Source organism: Nyctereutes procyonoides, unplaced genomic scaffold (assembly GCF_905146905.1).
Source record: "Nyctereutes procyonoides isolate TBG_1078 unplaced genomic scaffold, NYPRO_anot_genome, whole genome shotgun sequence".
NCBI classification, from domain to species: Eukaryota; Metazoa; Chordata; class Mammalia; order Carnivora; family Canidae; genus Nyctereutes; species Nyctereutes procyonoides.
The window spans coordinates 53,490,524-53,513,896 of record NW_026575126.1 but is presented as its reverse complement, the minus strand read 5'-3'; the positions used below and the strand labels follow the sequence as shown (position 1 = coordinate 53,513,896).

General features: G+C 42.8%; 1 protein-coding gene across 1 annotated transcript in view; it reads left to right on the top strand.

Annotated features, from left to right (window-relative positions):
* The window catches only part of DNAH3 (dynein axonemal heavy chain 3), a 172,201-nt gene that overhangs the window by 124,519 nt on the left and 24,309 nt on the right, over nt 1–23,373 (top strand). The window contains 7 exon segments of the mRNA XM_055340043.1: nt 178–321; nt 1,378–2,044; nt 3,638–3,803; nt 5,512–5,728; nt 7,239–7,421; nt 13,174–13,372; nt 16,476–18,617. Of these exon segments, the coding sequence (XP_055196018.1) occupies nt 178–321; nt 1,378–2,044; nt 3,638–3,803; nt 5,512–5,728; nt 7,239–7,421; nt 13,174–13,372; nt 16,476–18,617 (3,718 nt within the window).

The window sequence follows — 23,373 nt, the reverse complement described above, 5'->3', positions numbered from 1 at the left end:
ATAATAGTAATAGCTAACTTTTATTAAGCATTTGTCTCTGGTAGGTATTGTGCTAAGTATTTTGTAAACATTATCTTGTTTAATACTCAGTCAATCCCAGGATTTAGGAACTGTTTGAGAAATACCAGCTCAGGTACCACCTTCCATTCACATAAATAATTAACTCTGGATTTTCAGGATGTGGAAAAATTTATCCGGCTTTGGATCCATGAGGTTTATCGGGTCTTCTACGACCGTCTGATTGACCATGAGGACAGGCAGGTCTTCTTCAACATGGTGAAGGAAACCACATCCAGTTGCTTCAAGCAGACCATGGAGAAGGTAAGCAGACCCTATGAGCATTTGGCCCCAGAAATGATTCCAAATATTTGACTATGTTAGTCTCATATTTCAAGTTTCTTTTTCTTTTTTTTTTTAAGATTTTATTTATTTATTCATGAGAGACACAGAGAGAGACAGAGACACAAGCAGAGGGAGAAGCAAGCTCTATGCAGGGAGCCCGACGTGGGACTTGATCCTGGGACTCCAGGATCACACCCTAGGCCAGTGCTAAACTGCTGAGCCACCCAGGGATCCCCAGATTTCAACTTTCCTTCCTAGTGGAGACTCATGGCTCTGTTTTCTGAATCTCAGGAAATGGAATTGAGTCAACTAGTCACTAGATTTGATGATAATATACTTGGCCCAATTTTGCCTCACTTCCCTGATAGCATATACATTTGTATCCATTCAAAGTGGCTTATGATCTGATGTAATTGTTTATAATCAACTTAAAATAATTTTCTAAGGTAATTAATTTCTGAGTTGAGAAATGAACTATGAAATTTTTATGGTTTAATTGAGGCCCTGGTGAAGCCCAAGTAGAAGAGAGCCATGGTTTCCCTCATCTAGTTGTACCTCTGTTTTTAAGAAACTGTGATTTCACCACAGAAAAATTGCAGGTGTTTCATCTTGTATCCAGGGGCCAAGTACAAAAGCACTGCCAGGTTCCATTATCAGGAAGAGAAAGCATCTAGAACATTCCTACTCTTGCAACAGAGTGGAGACCAGGGATAACAACTGTACGTTTGTTTGGTGAAGGAACAAGCACATAAAAAAATGATGCCACCGCTGGGTTCTCACAGCCTGACATTTTAAACATTTGACAAACAGATTAACTATCACTTTCATGCTTTTTTCTCTAATGTCCCTTCATCATAGTCTTTATAACCATAAGATCCATATATTATGTTTTAAAAAAACTATTGATGAACCCTCACTCTGGAGAATATGCTCAGAGGAAACAAACATATCTCTTGTTCCCTCTCTCTATACTTCCCAGTGCCATCTTGGTTGGACCACTTGTGGAATGCCGGCTGAAATTTATATTTTCCACAGGTCCTCATCCACCTGTCACCCACTGGAAAGATAGTTGATGATAATATCCGTAGTCTCTTCTTTGGAGATTTCTTCAAGCCAGAAAGTGACCCAAAAATCTATGATGAGATCACTGACCTAAAACAGCTCACAGTGGTCATGGAGTACTACCTGGAAGAGTTCAACAACATCAGCAAGGCCCCTATGTCCTTGGTCATGTTCAGGTTTGCCATTGAGCACATCTCCAGGATCTGTAGGGTCCTGAAGCAGGACAAAGGCCACTTGCTCCTGGTGGGGATTGGGGGCAGTGGGCGACAGAGTGCCAGCAAACTGTCCACATTCATTAACTCATATGAGCTGTATCAGATTGAGATCACCAAGAACTACTCAAGCTATGACTGGCGGGAGGACCTGAAGAAGATTATGCTGCAGGTCGGAGTGGCCACCAAGAGGACCGTGTTCCTCTTCGCTGATAACCAGATCAAGGATGAATCATTTGTTGAGGACATCAACATGCTTCTAAACACAGGGGATGTGCCCAACATCTTCCCAGCTGATGAGAAGGCTGACCTTGTAGAGAAAATGCAAATGGCAGTCAGGACAGAAGGCGAGAAGATTGAAGTCACTCCTCTTTCTATGTATAACTTCTTTATTGACAGGGTGAAGAAGAACCTCCACATTGTCCTTGGTAAGAAGAAGCAAATGCAGTTTGCCCTTTTCCTCTGGAGTGCTCTAAACTCAGTCTTCTTACAGTGGTCCTCTTACAGTGGTCCAAGGATTGATCCAACCATGGCACTCACCCAGGGGTTTGTGCCTGAATTCCTGTGGAAAATGACTCTCCCCTAAACCACTATTTTAAAACTGTTCCACTCTTCTCAATTCTTTTTTTTTTAAGATTTATTTATCTATTCCAGAGAGAGAGAGAGAGAGAAAGAGAGAGAATAGGGGGAGGGGCAGAGGGAGAGGGAGAGAGAGAATCTTAAGCAGACTTCCCACTGAGCACTGAGCCCAACACAGGGCTTGATCTCATGACCCTGAGATTATGACCTGAACTAATATCTAGAGTCAGATGCCTAACCAAATGAGCCACCCATGTGCCTCCTCTTTTTAATTTAAATTTTACAGTGCCATATTGGTTTCTGGAGGAGAACACCACCTAGTGCTCATCACAACAAGTGCCCTCCTTAATACTCATCACCCATCTAGCCCATCCCCCTGTACTCTTCTCAATTCTCTAAATTCCCCTCTGAACCTTCTCCTTCCATTTAGTGCATTACCCTGGTGGTCTCACATCTGGAGTTCTCTCTGTGAATGACATCCCCAATCTATCCAGAAACCTAGGGGTTATATTTAATACTTTTCTCTCATGCCACCATGTCCTGTCAATTTTTACCTCCTTGCTTTCTCTCATATCCACTCATTTATCTCCATCTCCACCACCTTTGCATTAGCTAAACTACCATCATTTGTCCAGCCTCACTTCTGCAACCTTGTAACTATTCTCTCTAGGTCCACTCTTGTCCATTCCAGACTATTCTGTTCCACTGACCTAGGATGGTTTTTTTTTTACATGTATTGCAAATATGATCATTGTGTGTACATGCGTGCACACACACACACACATTAAAACACTTAATATGCTTTCTATCAAGATAAATGCTAAAATTCCTAACCTCTGGTTTTATAAGACCACATGCCATACTGTCCCCTGTATTCTCTCCATTCTCCTCTCAAACCAAGCTTCCTCTTCTCTCTCTGATCTTCAGCAACAGTGACCTCCTCATACTTCCACCTGTTCATCATGCCTCCTTCTACCACATTGAGCCTAAATAAAAAAATCAATGGAATTTAGGCCAAATTTGTGCTTGGATGGAGATAAGGTCAGAAACAAACTGATGGCCCCCCACTAACTTCCATAAGTAACTATGTATGTGGTATCCATGGCTCCCATTTGTCTGTGTCAGAACAAATAAAGCAAGAGGATCAAAGAGCACAAATCATACTGGCTAGATGATATAAAAGATCTGTAAAGGAGAACAACAGGTATGAGAGACCAGTCAAGTCAGAAGGCTATTATAATATACTGAATTCCCACCACAAAGTTGAATGAAAATATCCTATGATTCCCCTATGCTTCCTAGGCATTCATCATTACTATTCCCATTACACTCCTCAAGTACCAAACAGGAAACCAACCCCTTTACCCACCAGAATCATTGGAAAGACCTGCCTGCCTCCTTGCCTTGGAGGAAGGAAACTAACCAAGTCTGCTTTTCATTAGCCATGAGCCCAATTGGGGATGCCTTCCGGAACCGCCTGCGGATGTTCCCTTCACTGATCAATTGCTGTACAATTGATTGGTTCCAGTCCTGGCCCACGGATGCCCTGGAGTTGGTAGCCAACAAATTTCTGGAAGATGTGGAGCTTGATGACAATATTCGGAGAGAGTAAGTATTAGCTGCATTTTAGTACACTAACCAAATAATCCAAATGGAAAATCCAGATATTGGCTGTATTGTAATTATTGTTTTAAGATTTCTCAATTTATATATAGAAAATCACATTTAGTTAGATATTTAATAAGACACTTTTGCTGAAAAAAAGAGTGAAATTTCATTGTTCAGAATTGTCCTGGAGATGCACTGTTGTCATAGCTGTGAGAACCAAGCTCTAATAATATAGCTATTTCAGTTTTAGAACATATATTCTCAGTAGGGGTGACATCGCCACCAAGGGAATGAAAACTGGTTATCATGAGGGTGAAAAAAGTCTTTTATGTATAAAGCACAGATATACAAAAACAACCCAAAAAACATATTTAATTTTGGCTAGAATAAGGGAAGAGATGAGAATGTTGACCTCCCGGGTGTCCCATGAAGGCAGTGGTCATGTCATCTGCTTTGTCTGACTCTATATCGTTTAGTGTCTAACAGGTGCCTGGTACATAGTAATTCAGTTACTGTTGATTAAATGAGTGATTGGAAAATGAAGAATTATGTAGGGGCCAGAATACTGATGGCTATAAATTCCATTTTAAGAACTTTGAACTTTATGCTCTAGGCCAGAAGACCCTTAATTTGGGTCTATAGGCTCACAAACAGATTTCTGAGGGTCAGTTAATGTGAATGGAGAAAAATTATATGTTCATTTTCACTGACATTCAGCTGGTATTTTGAATTTCTTTTAATAATGAATGTAGGCAATAGATCCCAGTAGGATTAACAGGACTTGTTACCAATAGGAATCAGTTTTGTGTTTTTTTAATAACTCATTCAGTCACTATAGATACATCAGCGTATCATTTCCTTCCAAATTGTGGTAGGTTTTAGACCTGCTGCCCAATCTTATTATTTAATGTAGAGGTCATCAAAGTATGATCCACTGGCCAAGTCCAGTTCATAGCCTGTTTTTATATATAAAGTTTTATTGGAACACAGCCATGCCATTTTCCCCCATAAAACAACAGCAGACTTGAGTAGTTATCACTACTCAACCATGTGGGCCATTTATTTTTACTGTTTGGCCCTTCCTAGAAAAATTTTGCTGACCCCTAAATATCACAAATTTGGTTTTTAAAACATTTTGAGGGCAGCCCTGGTGGCACAGCGGTTTAGCACCGCCTGCAGCCCAGGGTGTGATCCTAGGGACCCGGGATAGAGTCCCACATCAGGCTTCCTGCATGGAGCCTGCTTCTCCCTCTGCCTGTGTCTCTGCCTCTCTCTCTCTCTCTCTCTCTCTCTCTCTCTCTGAATAAATAAATAAGAAAATCTTAAAAAAATAAATAAAAATAAAGCATTTTGAAAATGATTTCAACATAATTGGTTCGTTTTGTAATCCCATGTATTTTGTTTCATGCATTTTGAAGCATTATTCTGCAAAATCCAGAGGCTTCACCAGATTGCCAAAGATTAAGAACTCTTGCTTAAGCTCTGGTGATTACTGAAGTGATCAGAAATAGAACTTACTTGTTTGAAAATCATTCTAGTAAGAATATACACTGCTCCAAAACTTCTTACAGCTGCGTTGACCTGTCTTTGAGAATTTGGGTCTCTACCAGGCCATAGTCAGTGTGCATCATCACATCTGTAGCCACAGATGTGCTAGGTGCCTCTGGAGGATGTTGGGCCTGCCTGACCATCCTTGTGTCCTCCGTAGGGTCATCTCCATGTGCAAATATTTCCAGGAGAGTGTGAAGGACATGTCGCTTGATTATTACAACACACTTCGCAGACACAACTATGTCACCCCCACCTCCTACCTTGAATTGATCCTAACCTTCAAGACACTCCTGAATACCAAGAGGCAAGAGGTTGATATGATGAGGAACCGTTACCTGACAGGTCTGCAGAAACTGGAGTTTGCATCTTCACAGGTGAGCACAGGGATGAAGAGTTCCGGATTAGGTAGATGCAGTGAGGCCCTTGTTCAGGTGCAGAATTTAAGAGGTCACTATATAAAAACAGCATCTGCTCCTGTACTTGCAGAGCTCACCTTGCTTGCCTCAGCCTCAGCCAAGCCCTATGAGATTCTGTCTTTCTTTAAGATTTTGCTATTTTGGTCTTCTTTGGGGTGAACCTCAAATGTGTTATCTTACCTCTCATGCCTGTTTTGTCTCCACATAAAGGAGATAATTTTTATTTCATAGGACTATTACAAAGGTTAAACAGCTGATACAAGTATAGTCCTTAGCAGAATGCCAGGCACATGAATTAGTAATTAATTTGTGCTTGGAGCCGCTTAACAAACTGTCTAAAATGAGAGCCGCATAAAGATGTGGATTTGCAGCACCAATAAAGAACTAAGGTAACTTTATAGGAGGTTGACCACTGAGTACAGAAAACCCACCAGCACTATTATACAAGAATAGGACGCAACAGCAGAAGTGACCTCGGGTGGTCCCCAGGGGACCTTGGCTTTTAGAGAGGTGTTGAAAATTGGACTCTGTCCACACAAGGGTGAGTAAACCCTTGTTTGAGGAGCAGCAAAAGGATATGACCAGAAGAGAGCACAATGGTTGCCAGTTAACATTCCTAGAGCCCTATTACATGCTGGTACTGTCTATGAGGAAAGTACTATTGCCATTTCCACGTTCCACACAAGGAAAACACAATGCAGGGAGGCCAGGAGACTTGCCAAAGATCATACATGCAGCCTCATGAATAGCTAGTGCAAGTGGTCAGGCCAAAACTGAAACTCAACTGTGCACGATTCCAGAATGGTAGTTACAAGATTGTGAAACCCTCCTCAAATATGCATCCGAGCTGCCTCAGCAGGTAGAATCAGGGCCAGGTGGTTAAAAAAAAAAAAAAGGCACAACTCTTCTGAGAGGTAGTGAAAGCTCTCCATCATTGGAAGTGTTCAAACAGAGGTCGGAAAGCCACTTGGCAAGAGTACTGTAGGGGGCATCAGACTCTTGGGAAAAGTAGCCTTGAAATTTCCTCTTATCCCAAGTATCTCAGACATATATGTTTTTTCATAGAGAAAAAAAAAAGGCAGATTTTTTTTTTCTCCTAACTTGCTTTTGTTTTATCTCTTGCCCAACCTCCCTCCCCAACCCCACCCAATACTCAAATTCAGGCTCAAGAGCACAGAGGAAACTGTATCTTTTTAAAAAATGTTTAAGTTTATCACTATATATCTAATATATCTAGTGTCTTGCACTGTGCTTGATAATTTACAACGTATAGTGTATAGTATGAACTCAATAACTAGTATTGAAAGATCAAAGAGAGAAACTCCAGCCAACAAATATATACCCAGTATCATGGTAGAATCATTAGTATTTTCCACATATATGATAGGTTGGAAAATTGTTTCAACTCTTGCCAACAATGCTATTTTCGGCATTGACAGAGCTGACCCTGCCCCCCTCCTCTTGCTAGGTGGCGGTCATGCAAGTAGAACTGACTGCTCTCCAGCCTCAACTCATCCAGACCTCTGAGGAGACTGCCAGGATGATGGTAAAAATTGAAGAGGAAACAAGAGAAGCTGATGCCAAGAAACTTCTGGTGCAGGCAGATGAAAAAGAGTCCAATGCTGCTGCTGCCATTGCTCAAGGAATCAAGGTAACCAGCATTTTCTGGGGCTTATCCATTATCTCACTAGAGCCTAACACAGCCCTGCAGGCCTATCCTGCAGGAGAGAAAAGTGAGGCTTGAAAAAGACAGATGACTTTCCAAGCATCACATAGCTAGTAAGTGAAGAAGCAGGTCTTTGTGACACCTGGCTCTCTCCAAGAAGAATTACTGGTTTCCAAATATTCTCCACCTCACTCAGAGTCCAGGCCTACAAGACCAAATATGCTCTAACCTCATCTCATTACTTTTCCCTCATTCACTCTGCTCTGACCACACTGGCCTTGTATCTATTCCTCAGAGAAGTACAAAAGCACTCTCCCACCCCAGGGCCCTTGCACTGACTGTTCCTCTGTCTGTCTCCTTCACCTCTGTCATGTTTTTCCTCAGATGTGCGTGGCATGTTACAGGTGTGGAATAAATCATTGTCAAATGACAGAATGTTGAACCTAGAAGACCCCCCCTTGAAGGTGATTTTTATACCAAAGAATAGCCCTGGGAAGGGCATCACCTACATTCTGATATTATTAGAAGAAAATCTGATTAACATTCATGTGATGTTAGATATTTCCCAGAACTTTTAATTACCTAATTCCATTTGACTGTCACAACCACCTTGGGCCTTAGACTTAGGAATGACAGGTATCAATGACACTGAACTTCTGTGGTGAAGTGACTTTTCAGAGTCACATAGCTACTTAGTGGGTTTAGAATCCAAGTCTATTAGCACTTAGCTCAAGATACTTGTCCTGCTTAGCAGTTAGAAAATCTTTTTAAGCATTCTTCAATAAAGAACTTCAATGAGAAGTAGCTTGTGTCTGGCTTCTAGGATAAATAAGTCATGGGGTACTTTATTGAAAAGGACAAGCCTTCCAGACTGGCTTTTCTCCAGTGAGCCCTGAGACCTGACCTCTCATAGATTCCCTTGGGTCTAATTGCTGGTCTCAGAGTCACAGTGAATGCTCTGGATAAGGGAGATATGCTCACCCACAGTCTTAGGGGTACAGCCAGGAGCCCAATGGACCCATAAAAGATTGTGACCACCAGAGACCATAATCCAGTGGGTGTTTTGCCATTCTATGACAAGATGATAATAATAGCTATTGCTTAGTAGCACCATGGTGGTTTCTTATAATCCTTCATTTAGCAAATATTTATTGAACACTTGGTGTGTGCTGGCACCTTCCTAGGCAGTAGAACAAGAGAGACAAAATTCCTTCCCTCATGGAGACTGTATTCTCTTGTCCTTGATTTACGTTGTTTTTTTATCATTATAATAGCCCTGCAAAGCAAATGGTATCATTCCCAATTTACACATAAGGAAATCATGGTACAAGAACTTTAAAGACATGCGGCTACCAAGTGACCAAACCAGGATTCAAACCTAGAGTTCTCTGATTCTGAAGCCCTTGTATTTGACTACAATTCCAGGAATAGCAAACTGGCCACTAGGGAGTGCATATTTATACTGTAACACACACACAGTATTTTTTTTTTAATCTGATATAATCCTCTACTTTTAAAAAATCAAGAGATTTCAAGTAAAAATTCTAAATGTTCAGTTTTTCTTAGGAAGAAAAGCATTCTGGCAACATTGGACCTGCTTTCCTGGGTTGCAGCCATCAGCAACATTGACTAGATGCGGCCCCATGTGGCTTCAAGCTCAATAAAGCCCCATCCAGCCCACTTTCCACACTCAGATCACAGGCCTGGCCCCTATACACAGTGAATTTACAACTCTTCCATGGTTGTGTGCTAGAACTGGGCACATTAGGACTCACTATTTGCTCTGCCCCTTTCAGAATTCAGTTTTTTCATCTATATAGTGGGGATACTAAGAGAAAGATAAGGAAATTTTGTAGTATGTGTCCAGCACACAGAGTTTAGTGGCACATATTCTCTAAAACTGTTATTCTTTACCTTGCAACAAGTGGACTTGCCCGTTTGATAAAAGGTAGTCTCTTGTCATGTGTGGGTACCATCACACCCAGGATTCTGCTCCACAGTGTCAGGGGAAAACCGGGACTCAGTGAAGCAGGAAGGACGCTGTAGGTGAAATGGAGATGACCACCACACCCATTCCTGGGCAATAAACTGTTGCCTTGAGTTTCAGTGTCAAGGGTGAGGTCTGATGTTTTGCCATCTCATTCCTGAGTGTGAGGAGTGACAACCTAGAGGTGAGTCACAAGGTGAATCCAAGGAGGAAAAAGAAAGTATACTTGCTCAGAGTTTCCCTGAGGACAAGAACCCCTCCCTGAACTCCTCAGAGCTACAGTCCTTCTCCACACAGGAACTATAATTTTCTCTAATCTCCTCCCATCCCTAGAAATGAGATATCCTGGGAAAACCCCCAGTGTGGTGGCTCCTGTAGCAGAGAGGCTCAGCCACACAAGTGGAATCCATCCAGGGATGGCAAGGAGACTGGCAGAGAAAGAGGCCCCAAGCACTTGCTTCCCAAGTACAACAGTTTGCTTAGAGTGGTCATTTCTTTTTAAGCTAATGAATCATTTCTTTTCCCCCTAGTGAGGATAATAACTGATGCCAGAATCGCTGCACAGTTGAATTTCTGTGTTTTGTCAGAGGGCACTGTGCTTTAAACCTTCCAAAGGGCCCTGGTACTCCCTTTGCATTGCTAAGCAACAGATCTTTTTTTTCTTTCTTTCTTTTTTTAGAGAGAGGGAGGGAAGTGAGGGAGAGGATAGGAGGCGCAGAGGGAAAGGAGAGAAAGAATCTTAAGCAGACTCCTCGTTGAGCGCAGAGCCCTCAACTGAACACGGAGTTCAGTCCCATGACCCTGAGATCATGACCTGAGCTGAAACCAAAAGTCAGATGCTTACCTGACTGAGCCACTAAGGAGCACCAGGGGTCATTTTTAATCATGCTTTTCTTATCATAGAAACAAATGATGATAGTAATAACATGTATGAAAGAATACTTAAGAACTCAGCGTTAACATCTTTTCAATTTTCCAAGTTTCCTTCTAGCCTCTGTCTATACACGTGGATAGTTTCATGTTACTGCAGTCATAGCATCATTACAATTTGCATCAGCTTTATTTCTTTAACATCCTATCACAAATGTTTTTCCAAAATGTCATATAATCATTTTAATGACCATCTTAAGCAACTGCTTCTCTCATCAAGTAGCCACTACCCTACTGGGCACTGAAGTCTATTCCTTCCTGCCCTGTTTTCAGTGTTTCAAGAGTATAAATCGGAGTTTCTCAACAGCACCATGTGTCAGAACCAGATTTGGAGTTTTAAAAATTCAGGTGCCCAGACCTCACCCAGACTGAATGAATCAGAATCTCAGGGTTTGGGACCTGACCATGAGGGTGCCCTAAATGTTCTTCAGTGACTCGGAGACAGAGCCAGGGTTGAGGATCACTGTACCCATAATATTATAATTAGAACCTTTTGGAGTCACTTGACAATCAAGCTTGTTGGGACCCAGGCCATGATCCTTAGAAAGGGAGCAGAGCTACTGGGCCACTGGAAGACAAGAAGCATGTGTGTGCCACTAGTTGTCTGGCACATTCTAAGAAAGGAGCATGGAACTATTGATGGCACCTGTGGGCACTTGGGATCATTGAAATTCACCAAGAATCCAAACCTATAGCTAAGTCAACATCTTTGGTCTCCTCTGCCATCAAACCCTATCTAAAACTGACCATGAGAAATGGCAGGCTTTGGTTTCAATTCTTTTCCTCTTGCCTTGCCCTATCCTAGGACTAAAGAGGGAGCAAACTGAATTGCCCCTGGGACTGAGCCATTTTTGCCATCTGAAGCAGAACATTCCATTTTGATATTGGGAACATCTGACAGCGTTCATGGGGGAAGGAGTGTTGTTTTAATACAATAAAGCCAAACAAAACATTCTGTGTATGTATGTATGTATGTATGTATGTATGTATGTATGTATTTTTAAAGATTTTCTTTATTTATTCATGAGAGACACACACACACAGAGAGAGAGAGAGAGGCAGAGACACAGCAGAGGGAGAAGCAGGCTCCATGCAGGGAGCTTGACATGGAGACTCGATCCTGGGTCTCCAGGATCAGGCCCTGGGCTGAAGGCAGCGCTAAACTGCTGAGCCACCTGGGCTGCCCCATTCTGTGTATTTAAAAAACAGAAAACTTAGAATAAAGAATCTATGATATACACACATATGTACACATGACATACATACCCATACAGATGTAAGAAAGTAAAACCCACCTTTCTTTTGTTTGCCTACTGTAAACTTGTGAGATGTGGGCTTCAATACACACTGCTTTGTCTAGGAATCCTTGATCTCTTATGACACTTCACAAGTCTGCTGGTGTGACCACTCAGTGGGATGGGCAACTGACAGAGAATTCACAGAGCAGGAACCAGGGACCTAAGGTTGAAGCTTTGTGACCTGAGCTAACTCATTCTGCCTCCTGAAACATTGGCTTTTTGTTAGTTTTATTTTGTTTTTTTTATTTGGTAATTTGGCTACTAAATAATCTATAAGGTCCCTTTCAGTTCTAAAATCTTATAATGTTAACCTTTCTTTAAAAAAAAAAATTGAAGGGTGCCTAGCTGGCTCAATTGGTTAAGCATCTAATTCTTGATTTTGGCTCAGGTCATGATCTTAGGGTCATGGGATCAAGCCGTGGGGAGTCTGCTGGAGATTCTCTTGCCCTCTCCCTCTGCCCCTCCTACATGCATGCACGCTCTCTCTCTCTAAAATAAATAAATAAATCTTCAATAAATAAACAAATATTAAGATATAACCCACATGCCATTAATATTCACTTTTTTAAGTTGTATTTCAGTGGTGTTTAGTACAGTTGCAGAGGTATCCACCTATCACCACTAATTCTAGATGATTTTTGTCACCCCACAAAAAAAACCTAGATCTGTTAGTAGTCACTCATTGCTCTGTCTCCCCAGCCCTTGGCAACCACTACCTCACTTTCTGCTCCTATGGATTTTCCTTTTCTGCACATTTCATGTAAACAGAATCATTTAACAGGTGGCATTTTTTGTGTCTGGCTTTTTTCCCTTAGCAGGTTTTCCATGTTGTCACATAAATCAATCTTCATTCCTTTTTATGGCTAGTAATATTCCATTGTATTAACTTTGTCCCCAAATGAAGCAACAGTAGACAAAACATGCACCATCTACTATTTCCAGAGCTCTCTACCCAGCCATAATCTCTGTTCCCATCCTCATCCTTAAACTCTTGCCTTAAACTCCACCCTGTCTCCAAGCTTCACTTTATCCCTGACTCTACCCCTGCCTCATCTCTGAGCTACAATACATCCCAACCCTCACCACATCTCTGACCTAATCCCACTCCTCACGCTTATTTCTTCCCCAAACTTGCCCTAACCCCCTTCCCAGCTGTCACTCCACCCCTGGGCCTCATCCTCTATTCTATTTCTCTACCCATCCTTGAACAGTGGGTATGAAGTTAACCCACTGCATATATCTCTTGGGAATTTGTTTAAAACCCAAAGCTTGATATTTTTCTTAAGATCATAAATTGGATGAATTCTTAAATGTCTAAGGCATCAAAACCACAGCCCGGAAAGTCCACGCATGCTGCCACTCAACAGTGAGAGCCACCCTCGTGTGCTGAACTCCAGGAAGGGGTGCCATCCTGGAAGGACATGGAGGGGCAGAAAGAGCCTCTCCCAGCTTCCTCTATGAAGTGAGTGCCCAGTATGCCAGGCACCAGGCACTCATCCCTCTACCCCTGTGCTGCCCACAGACTGAATGTGAGGGGGACCTGGCAGAAGCCATGCCAGCACTGGAGGCTGCACTGGCTGCTCTGGACACTCTGAACCCGGCAGACATCTCACTGGTGAAGTCCATGCAGAACCCACCAGGCCCTGTCAAGCTGGTCATGGAGAGCATCTGCGTCATGAAAGGGCTGAAACCAGAGAGGAAGCCAGACGCCAGCGGCAGTGGTAACCCCCTTTAGCATCCCGCCCCACCCAGCAGCCTTCACAGCCTGCTCTTCCCTGGCAGGAGGAGCAAGCCCATGGGCAGGGTTTGGGGTCTCAGAGAAATCAGAAGGGCTCCAGGAGATACATGTTTATCCACACAGCTCTTTCCTGTGCCTTCACCATCCTCGCTCCTCTTAATCATTTGGGGAAAGGCTGGCATCTCTAGATGAGCCTGAGCTTATTCAAGGCTCCTGCCTGCAAATCATTAAAAAAATGAAGGTCATGGGTATGATAGGGCTGACAGTAGTGCATGGTTGCAGGGGAGAGAAACAGAAAGAGCTAGAGAAAGATAAGCAGAGAGAGAAGGAGGGAGAAACTGAAAGATAAACAGAGAAGGAAAGACAGAATGAGACAGAGCAGCAGAGAGATGGAAAGAGACAGACACCTGGACGGACAAAGGCACGCACAAACACACAGAGATAATGACCTGAACAAGAGGTCAGGAGGGAGGGAGGCAGAGAGATGAAACAGAGGAGCTGGCAATGGAAAGTTAGAGGCAGAGAGACAGGGGCCAAAGGAGGCAGAGGCAGAAGCCAAGGCGAAGGGAAGACAAGGAATCAGACTTAAAAATAGGGAGGAAAGCTCCTCCTATCATTGAACCTAGAAGCATTAATAGGTGAGTATTCATTCTCCTTAAAATCCAAGTGAGATGTATGACTCTGTATTATTAGTAGCAGTAACAAGGACTTTAAAAACCAGCCTCAATAATATTCCTTGCCTTTTCAATGCTCCTGTCCTGCTATTCCTCCATTTCTTTTGAAATGCTCTAAATCCTCCATCCCTCATTCAGGAACCTCTAGCTTCTGCTTTCCATTGATGAGCATTTGGTATCAGGCCAAAAACCACATGAAGAAGATACAGAGGTGATCAAGAATGGAGAAGTAGGAAGTGGACTTCATAGGAGAATCCCTTACGGAAGCAACTGAGATATAATAAGTTGGTTGAGTAAGGATGAGCCAGCCCACCACTTCTCCACCCTGGCTGCACCCTAAAATCATCTGGGAGTGTAAAGAATGCTAAATAAAGCCCATGCCTCCATTTCTAGAGACTCCTACTCCTTTGGTCTTAGGTACAGCCTGAACTGCATTTTTTTTTTAAGCTCCCAAGTGATATAAGGTGCAGCCAGGGTAGAGAACTGCTAAGATGTGCAAAGCATGGCCAAGGTCACAAAAGTTCATCCTCTTGTTGGATCACTGATGATCTGCACAGCACCCACCATTCACCTTTCTTATTTTAAAATTGAAGCAAATTGTGTATAGTTAGTATTCATTTATCCTGCAGAATTTTAGCCAAAACATTAAGATGGAACAAAAGACCAGTTAAATTCATTTTGGGTACCTTGAATTTAAATGAAGCAAATCATTTTCCTGAATGCAGACAAAAACCTCCATGGGAAATATTTGGTTACTGTGCTTGCATTACAAACAGGACACATCTTACCTATTGTATTTAATATGATCTCCAAGTATAACTTTTTTCTCAAGCCTGAGGTTTGCGAGTGTTTACAGTGCTGTAAGCCAAAAGAGCTTCCAATTCATTTCTAGCATGTGAACAAAAAGGGTGCAGCCCCAGGATGGAATCGAGGCTCATTCAATTATTAGTCAGTATGATGGATGCTGAGGAGAATAAGGGCCCTGCTTTGTTTCTGGATAGGCCAAGGACAGCTTTCCATATAGTTACAAGCCTACATGCTACTTCCCCACTCTTGCTCTTTCTCTGGAGACTGCCTCACTCACAAGCGCTGATTAGATACCATCCAGCCCACCTCCCAGACTTGAAAAGGAATATTCAAAACACATACTCATGGCTCCTTCTCCTTTTCTATTACTGGAACAAAGGACAACATTCATTTGATATGTATTTATTGACAACTGAGTATTAGGCACTATACCAGATTGTAGTAAACACAGCAGACGCTTACAGTTTTAAGGGAGAGGCAGTTAATAAAAATGAAACAAAAATGGTTGAATAAACAGGTTGCATGAATGCTGAAAGGAAATGGACATTCTAGCACCTGAAAAGAAAGAAAATGCTGGGAGAGGGTAGAGTGGCCCAGCTTAGTGATGGAAACCTAGGGAAACCTCTCAATGGAGGTGACTTTTATTTTTTTAATTTTAACTTTAGGGATCCCTGGGTGGCGCAGCGGTTTGGCGCCTGCCTTTGGCCCAGGGTGCGATCCTGGAGACCCAGGGTCGAATCCCACATCGGGCTCCCGGTGCATGTAGCCTGCTTCTCCCTCTGCCTGTGTCTCTGCCCCCCTCTCTCTCTGTAACTATCATAAATAAAAAAAAATTTAACTTTAAAGATTTATTTATTTGAGAGAGAGGGACAGAGAGGGACAGAGAGAGAAGAAGAGAGAAAATCTCAAGCAGACTCCACGCTGAGTGTGGAACCCAACTTGGGGCTCCATCTCACAACCCAGATACCATGACCTGAGCTGAAACAGCCACCCAGGCACTCTGGAGGTGACTTTTAAATTGAGCTGAAGGCTGGTCAGGAGCTAGAGCCATTTACAGGCTAGGTGAAAGGCTCACAGCAGAAAAGCACTTAAGACCATTGAGGAGTTGAAGGAAAGTTCTTCCTGACTGAAGTCTAAGAAGCAAGGCAGAGATGAGGTAGATGAGTTCAGTAGGCCTCCCAGGGCATTCTGAGAAGCTTAGATTTTTTTTAAAATTTAATTTAGATTTTATATTTTTAGGACAATTTTAAGGTCACAGCAAAATTGAGAGAAGGGTACAGAGATTTCTCATATACTCTTAACCCACACATATGCATAGCATCCCCCATTATTGTTCCAGAGTGGTACGTTTGTTAAAATTGATGAACTATGTTGACTTATCATTATCACCCTGAGTCCATAGTTTATATTAGAGTTCACCCTTGGTACTGCACATTCTATGGGTTTGGACAAATATATAATGACATGTATCCATCATTATGATATTATACCGAGTATTTTCCTGTCTAAAACATCCTTGTCAGATCTTTGGATCTTTCCCCAAACATGAGTAACCAGCCAGAATGTCTTAATAATAGTCCAATCTCCATTTCTTGTTCCAAACAGGTAAAATGATAGAAGATTACTGGGGAGTTTCAAGAAAGATTCTTGGAGATCTGAAATTCTTGGAGAGTCTTAAAACATATGACAAAGACAACATCGCCCCAGTGATCATGAAGCGGATCCGGGAAAGGTTCATTGATCACCCAGATTTCCAGCCAGCTGTCATTAAAAATGTGTCATCTGCCTGTGAGGGTCTGTGCAAGTGGGTGAGGGCCATGGAAGTGTACGATCGCGTGGCCAAAGTGGTGGCTCCCAAACGGGAGCGGCTGAGGGAAGCTGAGGGGAAGCTAGACATACAAATGCAAAAACTGAACCAGAAGCGAGCAGAACTGAAGCTGGTGGAAGACCGCCTCCAGGCCTTGAATGATGACTTTGAAGAGATGAATACCAAGAAAAAGACCTTGGAGGAAAACATTGAAATATGTTCCCAAAAGCTGATCAGGGCAGAAAAGCTGATCAGTGGTCTTGGGGGAGAGAAGGACAGATGGACAGAAGCTGCCCGGCAGCTGGGGATCCAGTATACTAATCTGACAGGGGATGTACTATTGTCCTCAGGGACCTTGGCTTACCTGGGGGCCTTTACTGTGGATTATCGGGCCAGGTGCCAGAAGCAGTGGTTAGCCCAGTGTAAGGACAAGGTCATCCCCGGCTCCAGTGACTTCAGTCTCAGCAACACATTAGGAGATCCTGTAAAAATTCGTGCCTGGCAGATTGCTGGGCTACCCATTGACTCCTTCTCCATTGACAATGGCATCATTGTGACCAATTCCAGGCGCTGGGCCTTAATGATTGACCCTCAGGGGCAGGCCAATAAGTGGATCAAGAACATGGAGAAAGCAAATAAGCTGTCCATCATCAAATTCTCAGATGCCAACTATGTGAGGACGCTGGAAAATGCCCTGCAATTTGGTACCCCTGTCCTACTAGAAAATGTTGGAGAGGAGCTGGATGCCTTTATTGAGCCTATCTTGCTCAAGTCCACATTCAGGCAGCAGGGGGTTGAGTACATGAGGCTGGGTGAAAACATCATCGAATACTCCAGGGATTTTAAGTTATACATCACAACCCGTTTGAGGAACCCACATTACCTCCCTGAAGTCGCCGTGAAAGTCTGCCTCCTCAACTTCATGATCACACCCTTCGGTCTCCAAGATCAACTTCTTGGCATTGTGGCCGCCAAGGAGAAGCCGGAACTGGAAGAGAAGAAGAATGAGTTGATTGTGGAAAGTGCCAGGAACAAGAAGCAGCTAAAAGAAATTGAGGATAAGATCCTGGAGGTCCTATCCCTGTCTGAGGGCAACATCCTCGAGGACGAGACTGCCATCAAAGTTTTATCTTCCTCCAAAATACTGTCTGAAGAGATCTCTGAGAAGCAGGAAATTGCTTCAGTAACAGAAACACAGATTGATGAGACTCGAATGGGCTACAAGCCAGTGGCTGTCCACTCTGCCACCATCTTCTTCTGCATCTCTGACCTGGCCAACATCGAGCCCATGTATCAGTATTCCCTGACATGGTTCATAAACCTCTATGTGCATTCCTTGGCCCACAGCAGTAAGAGTGAAGAACTAGACCTTCGCATTGAGTACATCATTGAACATTTTACCCTCAGCATCTACAACAATGTCTGTCGCTCTCTGTTTGAGAAAGACAAGTTACTGTTCTCCCTACTCCTGACCATCGGCATCATGAAAGAGAAAAAACAAATTAATGAGGAGGTTTGGTATTTCCTCCTAACTGGTGGTGTCGCCCTGGACAACCCTTTCCCCAACCCAGCTCCCGAATGGCTGTCTGAGAAGGCATGGGCGGAAGTGGTGCGTGCCTCTGCACTGCCAAAACTGAAAGGCTTGATGGAACATTTAGAACAAAATTCTGAAGAGTGGAAGCTCATCTATGACTCCACCTGGCCCCATGAGGAGAAGTTCCCTGGATCTTGGAAGTTCCTTAAGGGATTGGAGAGGATGGTGGTCCTACGATGTTTGCGGCCTGACAAAATTATTCCAGCCATTCGGGATTTCATTGCTGAACACATGGGCGATGTCTTCATCGAAGCCCCTACATTTGATCTCCAGGGGTCCTACAATGATTCCAGTTGTTGTGTACCATTGATTTTTGTGTTGTCTCCGGGTGCAGACCCAATGGCAGGTAAGGGCAGAATGCTATATAAAGAACATAAATGGAGGCACCTGGGTGGCTCAGTCAGTTCAGCATCTGCCTTTGACTCAGGTCATGATCCCATGATCACGAGCCCCACATGGGGCTCCCTGCTCAGCAGTGAGTCTCCTTCTGCCTCCCTCCCCTGCTCATCCTTCCTCCCTCTCTCTCTCTCTCTCTTTCTCTCTCTCTCTCTCTCAGATAAATAAATAAAATCTTGGGACACCTGAGTGGCTCAGCAGTTGAGTTCTTGCCTTTTGCCCAGGGCGTCATCCTGGGTCCAGGGATTGAGTCCCACATCAGGCTCCTGCATGGAGCCTGCTTCTCCCTCTGCCTATGTCTCTGCCTCTCTCTGTGTGTGCCTCTCATGAGTAAATAAATAAAATCTTTTAAAAAATAAAATAAAATCTTTAAAAAAAAGGAAGGAAAGAAAATAAATGAGTCAGAATTCATGGTTGAATAACAGCAATATGTCTCTTATAGCAGGAATCTGAAATTCAGATGCTTTGAAAGCCACACAGTTAACAGGCTTAGGTGGGTCTGGAGCCACTGAAGATTTCTTTTCGCAGCTCCCAAGCATTGTGTTGTCTAAAAATGTGAGCTCAGGATGGCCAGATAACCTGACTTTTCAAAAGAAATCAGAAACACAGAAATAACCCATTTTCACATCTTGGTAACTCATTCAAATTTTTCCTAAAATTGTGAGGGCTAGACCGGGACTAGTTTTAAGCTTGTTGGCTATTACTTTATCATCATTCTCTTAAATAATTTCCTCTGTTGCTTTTGTCAGTTAGGCTTTTGATTTTAAAAAAATTAAGATTTTTTTTAAAGATTTATTTATTTATTCAGAGAGAGAGAGAGATGCAGAGACACAGGCAGAGGGAGAAGCAGGCTCCATGCAGGAAGCCTGATATGGGACTTGATCCCAGGTCTCCAGGATCACACCCCGGGCTGCAGGCAGTGCTAAACTGCTGCGCCACTGGGGCTGCCCAAAATTTAAGATTTTATTTATTTATTCATAAGAGACACACAGAGAGAGGCAGGGATATAGGCAGAGGTAGAAGCAGGACTCCTGCAGGGACCCTGAAGTGGGACTCCATCCCAGAACCCTTGGATCATGCCCTGAGCCAAAGGCATATGCTCAACCACTGAGCCATCCAGGAATCCCTTTTCTTTTTATTTTTAAATTAATTTTTTTGAATAATTAATACTGTGTATAGTTGTTTAAAAAAACAATGGGCAGCCCTGGTGGCTTAGCGGTTTAGCGCCACCTTCAGCCCCGGGCGTGATCCTGGAGACCCAGGATCGAGTCCCACGTCAGGCTCCCTGCATGGAGCCTGCTTCTCCCTCTGCCTGTGTCTCTGCCTCTCTCTCCTTCTGTCTCCCTCATAAATAAATAAATAAATAAATAAATAAATAAATAAATAAATAACAATGCAGAATAGTATAGAACTGTGGCTAAACTAGGGCCATTTTGTCCCCTCAAGGGACAAAAAAAAAATTTTTTTTTGGTCACAACTAGAGGTTGCAACTAGCATCTAGTAGATTGAAGCTGAGGATGCTACTAACCATCTATCCTGCATAGGACAGTCCCCCACAGCAAAGGATTATCTGGCCCAAAACATCAGTAGTGCTGAGGCTGAAACACCATCATGTAGTGTGAAAGCTACATCTCCCTCCTAATCATTCCTAAAGTAACCATTATTACCAGTTTGTGTACCTTTCCAGGAACCAATCATTGCATTCTTAACAGGTATAAGTTGTTGACAGGAATGGATTAGTTTTCTGTTCTGTTGGATCTCAAAGCTTAAGTTTTCTCTGTTGCTGAATGAAGAAAGAGTACCAGAAAGGCAAACGGCAAAAGCTGTCATTCTCCTGTGAAAGCTGAGGAGTTTGATACCTATCCTGACCCAGATAGAAAGCCAGCACCTCTGCCCCACAGAGGAAATCAGAGGAGCTAGCTGAAATGAACTGGTACCCTTTCCACTTTCCCACACCATAATGTTATTGTCAAAGATCAATCCATAGCTCCTTTCTAGTAGCTTTATTTTTGTCCCCTGTGTCCTTTATGTGGCAGATTTAAACAAGAAAAATGAAGGGAAGTCAGGAACGGTAAAGAAGAGAAATAGAGGAAAGGTCAGAGTATGGTCTGTAAAATGATGATGTGCTGGCAGAGGGCAGGCTTGTTACATCCAAAGCCTTATCTTGCATATTCCTATTGTTCTGTTCTAGAGACCTGATCAGATTCAGCTTGGATAACTTCCCAGAAGACTTCATGGGTACTGTGTCCCCTGTAGTGCCTCACACTAGGAAGCCTATACTCTCTGATTATCTTTCCTTTTCTGATTGAGATTGATCAGTAGACTCAGGCATTGTCAACTTGATCCACCTCTCCATTCCACTTCCCTTGTAAAGCTTCCCATTAGCCTCACACTTAATAAGATGATGGTTCTTTTTTTTTTAAGATTTTATTTATTCATGAGACACATAGAGAGACAGAGACATAGGCAGAGGGGGGTGCAGGCTCCCTGAGAGGAGCCCAGTGCGGGACTCCATCCCAGGACTCTGGGATCATGCCCTGAGCTGAAGGCAGATGCTCAACCACTGAGCCATGCAGGTGTCCCATGATGATGGTTCTTAATCTTGGCTGCACATTGGAATCACCTCTGAAGGCTTAAAGAAAAATCCTGTAGGTCAGCCCAGGTGGCTCAGTAGTTTAGTGCCACCTTCAGCTCAGGGCGTGATCCTGGAGACCCGGGATCAAGTCCCACGTCCGGCTCCCTGCATGGAGCCTGCTTCTCCCTCTGCCAGTGTCTCTGCCTCTCTCTCTCCTCTCTCTGTGTTTCTCATGAATAAATAAAATCTTTAAAAAAAAATCCTGCAGGCCATGACCTCAACCAATTAAATTAAAATCTTTGTGAATGAGGCCCAGGCATTGTGTTTTATGAGCTTTTCGGGTAATTCCAGTATGTTTTGGAAACAACTGACCTGATGGTTTTTTCATGGCCTTAACAAAATCATTCCTCAGATCCATTATTTCATTAGGGACAGCAAAACGAAATTTAATTATATCACTCCTCCCGCATTTATTAGCTAAAACTTTTCCTTTGTCAACTCTTTGGCTTACTCTGACTATATAGTTCAAAAAGGACCAGCAGAATAGACATTTGGTTCATTCCCTTGATTTTCTCAGCTTTCAGATTGATGATTTGGTGCCCTGGTAACCTGTGAAGTTACTTAAGCAGTAAGATTTTCTTTGTGCCATTGTGAGCACATAGATTTTAACATAGTGGATCTTTCAAACATGGTGGCCTTTTATTATTTATCGTTCCTTTTGATTCTCACATCATTCAGTCCTTGGCCTGTGGGGGTTCCTTCATGCCTAAGGTTCTCACATAACCCCAGTAGTTTTTTTATAGCTTCCTGGCTGTATAGAATCACCACATATTCCAGGCTCATCTTGTACAGACATTTTTCTAAGGAACTCCAGTTCTTTCAGCAGAGGCCGTGGCATTTGGAAAACACAATCTGGGTACTACCAGATGGATCATTGATTGCAGGCCTTACTGCTCACTAATTCTCTTCCTGGGAAAGGAATCTACCCTCTTCTTTTTATCAGTGCTTTGAGTTTTTATCTTCACAGACAGTGCTTTCCATATCTAAAAGTTTTATTTGTTTTATTCCAAATCCATGTATTTTTTTTTCATATAATTCTGAATTATATGCTTTGTGGTCCTTCTTGTGTGTTTCTTTCATGGTTCTTTTCAGAGATTATATTAATCTACTAGGGCGGCTATAACAAATACCAAAGACTCAGTGGTTTAAACAATAGAAATTTATTTTCTCTAAATTCTGCAGACTAAAAATCCAAAATCAAGGTGTCAGCATGGCTAGTTTCTTCCAAGGCCTCTTCCCTTGGCTTTGTGTCTTTATATGGTTTTCTCTCTGTTGAGTGTGTCTATGTCCCAGTCTCCTTGTCTTATAAGGTCACCAGTCCTATTAGATTAGGGCCTGACCTAATGACCTCATTTTAACTTAATTATCCCTTTAAAGACCCCCATCTCCAAATACAGCCACACTCTGAGGTCCTGGGAATTAGGGTTTCAACATATGGATTTGAGAGGGATACAATTTGGTCCATAACCGAGACCCTATGTAATCCTTGGGGGTATTAATTCTTCTGATTGTTCTATATGCTCACTCTCCCGTATAGTGATATGTTTCCTCATGTAGTTGGTAATTTTTTTATTGAGTTCATAATCAGAAAGCTTGTGTTATTTCGTGGGAGTCTCATAATACCTTAGGTTTTAAAAGAGCCCTAACAGAACAACTTTGCATATGGAAATCCTGATGCCCCAGGGATTTTGCCATTCTGGATCAATTTCATGGGAAATTTCTCAGGTTGGGAATCCCTCCCACAGGGAACTGTAAACTCATACTACTCATTTGCATGTGGCATAGACTTAGTGTTTTGTTTCCTCAGTGAAGGGTTGTTTACTTTTTCTACCCAGGCTCCAGGCCAGTGACGAGCTTCTGCATTGCTTCTTGACCAGTAGCCTGATTTCTGGCCACCTTAATATGATCATGCAGCCCTTTGAGGATCCTAACTGTATACAGAAGTCTCAATTCCAGCCCCCCATCTCTTATGAGTACAAAAGCTATATCTCCACAAACTGCCAACATCTAGACTGGTTAAATGAAACGTGTATTCCAACGGTGAAATACCATTGTCATGTGTAACCATGAA